Source organism: Sorghum bicolor, chromosome 4 (genome assembly GCF_000003195.3).
Source record: "Sorghum bicolor cultivar BTx623 chromosome 4, Sorghum_bicolor_NCBIv3, whole genome shotgun sequence".
Lineage (NCBI taxonomy): Eukaryota > Viridiplantae > Streptophyta > Magnoliopsida > Poales > Poaceae > Sorghum > Sorghum bicolor.
In genome coordinates this window covers 23,283,566-23,293,670 of record NC_012873.2, presented here as the reverse complement: position 1 = coordinate 23,293,670, position 10,105 = coordinate 23,283,566, and the positions used below count along the sequence as shown (strand labels likewise).

Below are 10,105 nucleotides of genomic sequence, written 5' to 3'. Positions count from 1 at the left end.
CCCTGGAGGAGGGAGGAGAAGAGAAGAAATCATTATTCAGAGGTAGCCATCAAAGTTAGGGTTTAGAGCTTCTCTCCCACAGAGAATTAGAATTAGCTACTCTCTAATCCTTCAAGTTTAGAGGTTTGATTAGATAGCAATTAGAGAAGTAGAGCACTACGCTCTGGATTCGGATCTTCGGTAATAAAGATTGGTATTATTCATATCTTTCTCTAATTCTTTGTTCTAATTGCATTATGTCTCTAATTATTATGTTCATAGTTTGTTCTAGTTCTATATTTGATATAGTTCTAATTGATAATGAGTTTATGTATAAGTTTGCAAAGCGCTTAGCTCTTGACGCGAGGGAGTTAGGTGATAGATCACATGTGAGCGTGGTGCTTAGATGTTATTTATCTGCAAATGTATCCTATTGGCCGGGTCGTGTGGTAGTTCGCGATAGTGACAGCTTCGTTGATTCTTATATAGTCCACCCTCCGTTGATTGGACAGGCAGAACCGGTATTGTGGAGTAAGTCGTGCGATGCTCAGATTTACTTTATCAATGTTCCTTATACATGAATGAAGAGTCTTTTATGCTATATATGATCTTGTAGATAACTAGAGTAGATTATGGCTTAATAGTTAGTAGATAACTTAGAATCCATTCTCTAGCTAATCCGACATCACCTACATATATGAGGAGTAGTCTATTTTCTAATCGTTGTGTTCTTTATCCCTTGAACTTATAATTCATTATCATTATCTTTATGGTTTACCCCCTGCCAAAGTAAGTGACTGTGTGACGAGTTTCTCATTAGTAATCATATTCTTGCAAGTTTATCTCTAGTCTATGCCTTGATAGATTTTGTCCTTAATTTAATTTCATCCCTTTTGTTCTCTTAAGCAAAATTATAAATAACGATACCTGGAATACTTATCTTGGTGAAATGCTACAATGACGTGTTTTATCTATGCGCTTGCGGATAGAATAGATTATTTTCTAGAGAGCCTTTACATTTATAAATACCTTTGTACACTCTGGCACCATGCTGGGGATGACAACCTAGTATCTAAGTGGTGTTAGCTAGTGTCAACAAACATCATGTCTGAATCATTTGCACTTAAATTATTTAAAAATTTGGTTTTAACCCCCACAACAAAAGTCATAAAGGAATCTTCGGGACGATTAGTCCCTAGTCTTGGAATTATTAATGTCCTACCACTTACGGTAGAAGGCTCCATGGTTCATTTGAACTTCTATATCTTTGATACATGGGACTTCGACCTGTTGATAGGACAACCTTTTAGAAGACTCCTTTATGAAGGTCATACTAGAAAGCTACACATTTCTTTTGGAAAAACCTTTAAATTTCCAATAACAATTTCACACTCCTTAAGTAATAAGGCTGAGTCATATCTTCTGCCTGATCCTATGGAGGAGGTAAAGGCTGCATCTCTAGAGCTTTTAGATGAACCAGACTTAGAAGACGAAGCTCCTTTCTGCATAAAAGAAGAAGCTGAACCTTCTGAACCTGAACCCTTAGATGAGTTTGCAGAAACACCTAGACCTCCCATAGAGCTTAAAACTTTACCACCCGGTCTTATCTATGCTTTCCTAAACAATAATCCAGAGTTTCCTGTGATCATTAGTGATAAACTCACTCAAGAGTAAACTCTGCGATTAATGACCATTCTTGAGAAACATCACTCAGTTTTCGGTCACTCACTCCAAGATCTTACAGGAATCAGTCCTATGATTTGTACCCATCGTATTCCGACAAATCCTTCTGTTTCACCTTCTCGAGAGCCCCAACGCAGACTTAACAACGCGATGAGAGAGGTAGTTAAAAAGGAAGTTATAAAGTTGCTGCATGTAGGGATTATATATCCTGTGCCGCACAGTGAGTGAGTGAGCCCAGTTCAAGTTGTTCCTAAAAAGGGAGGCATGACTGTCATTATGAATGAAAAGAACGAGCTAATTCCGCAACGCACCGTCACAGGATGGCGGATGTGCATAGACTATAGAAAACTGAACAAAGCCACGAGAAAGGATCATTTTCCTTTACCTTTCATAGATGAGATGCTAGAGCGATTAGCGAACCATTCGTTCTTCTGTTTCTTAGATGGATATTTAGGGTATCACCAAATCTCGGTCCATCCTGATGATCAAAGCAAAACCACTTTTACATGCCCGTACGGAACTTATGCTTACCGTAGAATGTCTTTTGGGTTATGTAATGCACCAACTTCTTTTCAAAGATGCATGATGTCTATATTTTCTGATATGATTGAAGAGATTATGGAAGTTTTCATGGATGATTTCTCTGTTTATGGAAAAACTTTTGATAGTTGTCTTGAAAACTTAGACATGATTTTGCAAAGATGTGAAGAAAAGCACTTAGTCCTTAATTGGGAAAAATGTCATTTTATGGTTAGGGAAGGAATAGTGCTGGGACACCTAGTGTCTGAAAGAGGTATTGAGGTAGACAAAGCTAAAATTGAAGTAATTGAACAACTACCTCCACCTGTGAACATAAAAGGAATTCGAAGCTTTCTTGGCCATGCTGGTTTTTATCGCATATTCATAAAAGATTTTTCATTCATTGCTAGACCACTTACTCTTTTGCTAGCCAAGGATGCACCTTTTGAATTTGATGATGCATGTTTAACATCTTTCAATTTATTATAGAAAGCACTCATATCTGCACCAATCATTCAACCCCCTGATTGGTCGTTGCCTTTTGAAATTATGTGTGATGCTAGTGATTATGTTGTGGGGGTAGTTTTAGGACAAACTAAAAATAAGAAGCATCATGCAATTGCTTATGCCAGTAAAACTATGACAGGAGCTCAACTTAATTATGCAACCACTGAAAAGGAGCTTCTAGCTATTGTCTTTGCCATTGATAAATTTAGATCTTATTTAGTTGGAGCTAAAATAATTGTTTACACTGATCATGCTGCACTAAAATATCTGCTCACTAAAAAAGATGCTAAACCTCGCCTGATTAGATGGATTTTATTACTTCAAGAATTTGACTTAGAAATAAAAGATAAAAAGGGAATAGAAAATTCTGTTGCTGATCGCCTGTCTAGAATGTATTTTAAGAATCCACAGGAAACCCCCATCAATGATTCACTCCGGGACGACATGCTCTACGGGATTAACAGGTCTGACCCCTGGTATGCAGATATTGTTAATTTTATGGTTTCAGGGTATGTACCACCAGGAGCAAACAAGAAGAAGCTTATTCAAGAAAGTCGTTCATATATATGGGATGAGCCATACCTCTTCCGAGTATGCTCTGATGGCTTACTCAGGAGATGTGTGACCACCGAGGAAGGATGGAAGATCATCGACAGATGTCATTCATCACCATATGGAGGTCATTATGGAGCATTCCGTACACATTCAAAGATCTGGCAGTGTGGATTCTACTGGCCTACAATGTATGAAGATACGAAGCAACATATCAGAAGATGTGGGCCATGTCAAAGGCACGGAAACATAAGCACGAAGGATGCCATGCCACTCACGAACAACCTTCAGATTGAGCTCTTTGATGTCTGCGGAATAGACTACATGGGTCCATTTCCCCCATCAAGGAAGTGTGAGTTCATCTTGGTGGCAGTTGACTACGTCTCCAAGTGGGTAGAGGCACTACCTTGCAAGCATGCTGACAACATCAGTTCAAAGAGGATGTTTGAAGAAGTTATATTTCCAAGATTTGGAGTTCCCAGAGTAGTGATAAGTGATGGAGGAGCACACTTCATCGACAAACGCTTCAAGCAATATCTATCAAGACATGGAATCCGTCACAACGTCGCTACCCCCTATCATCCTCAAACAAGTGGCCAAGCAAAGACTTCCAACAAGCAAATCAAAAATATTCTTCAGAAGACAGTCAATGAAATGGGAACGGCATGGAAAGACAAGTTACCCGATGCACTCTGGGCATACCGGACAGCATACAAGACCCCAATTGGAATGTCTCCATACCAATTGGTGTACGGGAAGACTTGCCACCTACCTGTTGAATTAGAATTCAAAGCACACTGGGCCATAAGGAGATGGAATATGGACCTAGATGTCGCTGGAGATCATAGAAGAATGCAACTATCAGAATTGGAAGAATGGCAAGAGAAAGCATATCACAATTCGAAGATCTATAAAGAAAGAGTCAAAAGGTGGCATGACAAGAGGATCAAGAAGAAGGAGTTCGCACCCGGAGATAAGGTATTACTTTTTAATTCCAGGGTGAAGCTTTTCGGGCATGGAAAACTCCGGAGTAAATGGGAAGGACCATTCAAGGTAATCAATTCATCATCCCACGGAGCTATCACTCTTCAAAATAACGAAGGTACGTTATTCAAGGTAAATGGTCAATGCCTTAAATTATTTTTAGAGCCCAATAAAGAATTAGAAGAGATAGACGTGATCCATTTTTACCTTCCCATGGAGATTTAGAGCCCGACCTTTTTAATCTGACGTTTTAGGGCCATGTATATATTTTCCTAATAAGTTTTGCATCTAGAAACATGCTCGAGGAAGTGGGCCCACAGAGGGGCCAGACACAGGGCGGGCGCCCTGATGAAGAGGGCGGGTGCCCAGCCCCTGTCCCCTCTCGGTCCCGATTTCCTCCGTCGCGGAAAACACATTTATGGTAAACCAAATAATCCTTCAGATGGAAAGTTTCGCACGCACGGCGACGGGAGTAACCCGAACAATCCCTAGAGGCACTTTTTGACCCCTATATAAACAGACCCCTGACGTCAGTTTTCAAACACCAATCTATTCAAGCCTTCTCTTCTTCTTCAATTAGAGCTTGCTTAGTTCCTTGCTGCTCCAATGGCCGAAGAGTTCCACGACGATTGGGAAGTCGTTCCCTACGACCTCAACAAGAAGCCTAAGGAAGACCCCGACGCCCGTGCTCTTGTCCCGGCCAACACAGAGTGACAGCTAGAAGCCATGGCATTACGCCAGCGCAGCTCCGCCCAATCCTACCATGCTCAACCAGTTCTCACTGCACCGCCGCAACCCCTACTTCTCAAGGGACCATCAGCCAAGAAGGAGGCCACCATCATGGTGCCAGCCGGCACAAGGATCCTGCCAGCTAGACCCAATGAGAGGGTCGTTGGAGTTAAGACCAACCGGAGCGGTGAGATCAGCAGCATCCGCTACACTACAGAAGCGGAGAGGCCTTACTTTGAAGGGATTAGAGCAGCCAAAGTCCGTTTCATCCCTCCAAAGGCAGCCCCGAAGCACGCTCTCAGTGCTCTTGAGACACCTCCTAAGCGTCGCAAGACTATAGTAGATTGATAAGGACGTTCGTAGGCTAGAGAGAGTCATCATAGACCTCCAGTCCTCGGTTAATTCTATCACTAGGCAGCTCTCTAACCAGAACACCGTTATACTAGGTCTTAGGCATGATCTTGCTAGTGCCAATAAGAAGATCAGGGAGTTAGAGCGTCGCTAAGTTATCTAGATTAGATCTTGAGGCAATGCATCTTAGTTATTTATCTTTAAATTCGGTTTAGATTTACTATTATCGTCAGTTTGCTACTAGTCATTTGTAATAAATGCCACAAGATTAATAAAGAGTATTATTACTATTATTATTATGTCTTGAGTGTCTCTACTTTATTTTTTATGCAAGAAAGCAGAAAACAAGTATGGGGGAGATCCCTTGACATGCCAAACGCACTTCGACTACACCACTCCATGATTTAAGTACATACTCTGCACACTTTACACATACATATATCTTGGATTATGCAGAATATTGTCTCTGACATGATAAATTAAAAAGATTAAAATGTTTCTAATCATGATTAATCTCACTCTGTGATATTTCCTGAAAACCTGCAATTAATGAAAAATTATTTTAAAACCCTGTGTTACTTAAGTCATTGTGGAATATGAGATGGTAGAGTATGAGTTTCTTATTCTTGATATCATTGTTGCTTGGAGAATTTATTCAAAAATTCTAGCTACCATCTGTTTTATATGCCTGCCAAACCTGAAAATATTAATATGATAATTATAAAAGCTATCTCCTCTATATTCAGTTTGTTCAAAATGAGTTAGACCCTTGTTGAAGAGATTTATCATACTCCTAAGATCAAGACGTTTATTCAGAAAGATTCACTCTTCCAAAGTATTATTGCGTTAGAGGCATGGGCTATGCAAAAATAAGGATATTTCGAGGAAATAAAAAGGAGCAAGTGCTCGATAACCTCGCAGAAAAAAATGGACAAGTGTCCGGCAGTAGAATTAGGGGTACCTCGGTATCCACCTGAAAAAAAGAAAAAAAATGATAGCCCATGGTCCTCTAATAACTAATATGCCAGCAAGAGTTGACAAGTTTTTAATTTCCAAAGTCTTTGATCTAAGAGTATGACATTCCTCTCCTCGGATCCTGTTTTGATCAGGCAATAAATGCAAGGTAAGTATGCTTGAGAATTTTTTATCTGAGAGAACCTATGAGGATAAAGGTATGCTAAATTTATTTTCAAAAATATACAAAAACTACAAGTGACAGGATTAAGAAGAAAGGACCTCTACTCTTGACCATATATTTCCCTGACTACAGTACACAGTGAATTCTCTTACAACACCCTGCAGGTATGAAGAAAATGTTTTAACCCCAGATATTTTTCTTAACCATCCTTTTCTCTAGGACGAGTAAAAGCCTAAGTATGGGGGTATTTGTTGACGGTTCTTAAGTATCAATTTTAATTATCAAATAAATAAGGGAAAGGACCAATATAAAAACAACACCTAGAATTAGGGTTTGATCTGACAGAATTCCACGAGTTTTGTTGTTTATCTGTTTCTGCAAGGGGTTATCAAGAAATAAGGAAGAAAGGCCCACATGTCGGGATTACATAGAGATATTAACGCACCGCGCAATTTTCTACCATCTAGATGACTCCAGAAGCCACGGGAACGAACGGGAAGGTGATCGGGCCCGGGGGCAGGGCGCCCGCCCTCCCCCCTAGGGCGCCCGCCCTGGTGTTGTGCCCAATCACATCCAATCTCGCGGATCATGCTCCACCGATCTAAAGGATCAAGGATAATCGTTTAATATATGTCGGTTTGATCCGACGGCCCACGTTCACCTGAGGGAACTATATAAGCAGACCCCCTAGCCCCTGGAGGAGAACAAGTTCATCATAGAGTTGAGAGGTGCCCTTGAAGGATAACCTTTCCTCTAAATAGACTTAGGGCTTAGCATCTAATGTGAGTAGACTAGATCTACTAGATTGAGAGAGATAGAGTGGAGGTGTAGATCGGAGGAAGCCCGGCCTGTCGGTGTCTACTCTGAGGTTGTACCTGCGGGATCAAGTTCTCCTAACCCGAAGCTTGCTCCTAGGATTCTTCAGTATTTCGACTTCTAAATACTAGTAAGTTCTTGTTTTATTGTTCTTTGGTTTATGAGTTTACTTTAATCTCTTCGCGTAGAGTTTAGAGTAATCATCTCTAGCGTAGACGTGGTGTTTGGGCTAGAATACTCATAGATATCCCCTGACTAGCTGGACCGTGGTAGTAGCGAGGAACGTGACATTTCCGAGTTACCTTTGCAGGCCATATCTCGTTAGCAGGAAGGATAGGGTTTATAGGTGCGGGTTGAACATCCTCTGTGGTGTCTAGATTCTGTTAGCCTCCCCAATAGAACAGTAGATTATCCTTACCAAGGTTAGAAAGAGATTACCGTTGTAGTCTTCTCTATATATCGCTCACATCGAGAAACATTCTTTGTAGCCTAAAGGTTAGTAGTAATAGACTGGGTTAGTCAGATGCACTCTTTCTCCTAGTGGTAAAAATATAAATACGTACTATGGATAACCTCCCGGGTGAAGTTCTCACCGATATCCGTGCGCTTGCGGATCAATTCCTTATTGCGTTCCCAAATATCAACACACTACATCCATCAGCTCATTGACGGTCCGTGGGTGATTGCGCCCCAATTCCTGCACCAAGTCCTTGCAGGTGGTGCCTGACACAAATGCCAGGATGACGTCGTGGTCGGGGATGTGTGGGAGTTCGGTGCGTTGCTTGGAGAAGCATTGAGCGTACTCTCGGAGAGATTCCCTGACCTTCTGTTTGCATTTGCTGAGATCCCATGAGTTGCCTGGTCGGATGTAGGTCCCTTTGGAATTTTCTTCGAACACCCTGACCAGGTCGGCCCAGTTGTGGATTTAGTTGGTAGGGAGTTCTTCGAGCCACCTGTGAGCGGTGTCAGAGAGAAAGAGCGGAAGCTGTCCGATGATGGCTCGATCATCTCCTTGAGCTCCACCCAACTGGCATGCCAGTCGGAAGTCTGCTAGCCATAGTTCTAGCTTAGTCTCATCGTTGTATTTGGCGATGCTAGTTGGGGGTTGAAACGGGTTGGGTAGCGGTGTGCTGTGAATCGCTCGGCTGAAGACTCGAGGCCCCGACGGCTCTGGAGCCATCCGGTCCTCATTGTTGTCGTAGCATCCGCCACGGTGAGCGTTGTAGCCTCGTTCCTCGGCATCCCTGTGCTTGTGTTGCCGGTGTTTGTTGATGTCGTGGCGCGCATCATGCGGCTCCTGGTTGAGGCGCTCCTGGATCAGTGTCGCCTTCTTACCTCGAGGAGGAGGTTCCTAGTGGACACAAACCTCCCTCTCATGTCGCATGGGCTCGGGTCACTTTTCTGTTGCCACCCCTCGATTTCGGGAGGCTGAACTTTCAGCCTGTTGGGCCTCCACATCGTGGAGTAAGCCTTGTACCTCATCTCGTATACGACGTGCTTGGGAGTTCGAGGGCTCGGGCATGTTGCATAATAACATAGTTGTCGCCACTATGTTCTAGCTTGCTCGAGGGAAACAGTTGATGAGGCGTTTCGGTTCTTTGTCCTCGACGATCTGTCGGTAGACGTCTCGAGCACGACCTCGAGCACCTCCGCCATGTGGATGCGCTTGATCTTGCTCGAGAGCTCGCTCCAATTGGTCGAGCTGCTCCCGATCCTCATCAAGTTTGGCCTTTAACTCATGCAATTGCGTGAGCTACGTGGCATTGTTGTCCTAAGGAGGGGGAGGGTCTGGCCATCCTTCTTGCCCAGGAGTCCTGGGGTTTGCTCCTGTGGCTGGAGCGGCAACAGCGGATGGTGACGGCACCGTATACGACATTGAAGCACTCCCTCGTGGGGTCAGAGCTATCAGACTCGGAGTCAGGGTCGGGTTCTGCAGCGGTGTAGAAGCATCCGGCCCACTCTTCCACGAGCTGCTATCTCAGCATGGTGAGTGTGTAGCGCCCTGGCCTAAGTGGTCGAGGCCTGCGTATCTGTGGAAAGCCTAGATTTTCAGCAGATGACGGGATCCCCTTTCACACCGTTGTGTCACATGCGATAGCTAGTGGCCGCTCTGCGTGCGCATTGGCACTAGGGAAGAATGCCTTGGCGAGGGATGTCGCGGCATTGTCGAGACCAAACGGGAGCAGTCGCCTGGTGGTGAACAATCCGTGCGGTAGCAGGGTGGATGGTAGTGAAGGTGTGTGGGGGATAGTCTCCCTTGGCGCCATAGGGTGGCGATCGCTCCCACGGCTAGCCATCTTGGTCACTATCCCTAAGCGTGGAACTGATGGACCCTTGACCGGAGGGCCGAGCTGCTCTACTCGGGGCGGCGATCGGGCGGCAGCCACGGGGCAACGGTGACGGTGTTGATCGCACCTCCTTTTGGGCAGGGAGGCGTGGTGGTGAGGTCAATGTGTGGCCCTTGATCGTGAGGGCACAATGTGGGCTCCATCCGTCCCTCTGACTGAGAGCAAAATCATGTCGTATTCGAAACCGGTAGACATGAACTCAAGGCTCCCAAACCAGATCACTGTGGAGCGTGGAATCAGTGAAACTGAGGTGGCCATCTGGAAAAAGATGGAGAATCATCACTAAACACGTAGGACCCCTACTTGGTGCGCCAACTGTTGGTGTTTTAACACCGCGGGTAACACCAACGAGTGAATTTGTGTGTGTCTCCCTTTTCGGATGGTGATGTAAGATGAACATGAGAATTTATCCTGGTTTGGGCAATGGAAGGCCCTACATCCAGCGGGGGGGAGAGCTTGTATTATCTTGCACCTAAGTGCTTGTATAGTGGTGTATACA

The 10,105-nt window shown here is 43.9% G+C and overlaps 1 protein-coding gene across 1 annotated transcript; it reads left to right on the top strand.

Moving 5' to 3' along the window:
- On the top strand, nt 3,751-4,284 carry LOC110434667 (the record flags this gene model as incomplete). Its single annotated transcript, XM_021459244.1, has 1 exon — nt 3,751-4,284. A coding segment is annotated over one exon (534 nt), but the record flags the coding sequence as incomplete, so codon positions are not given.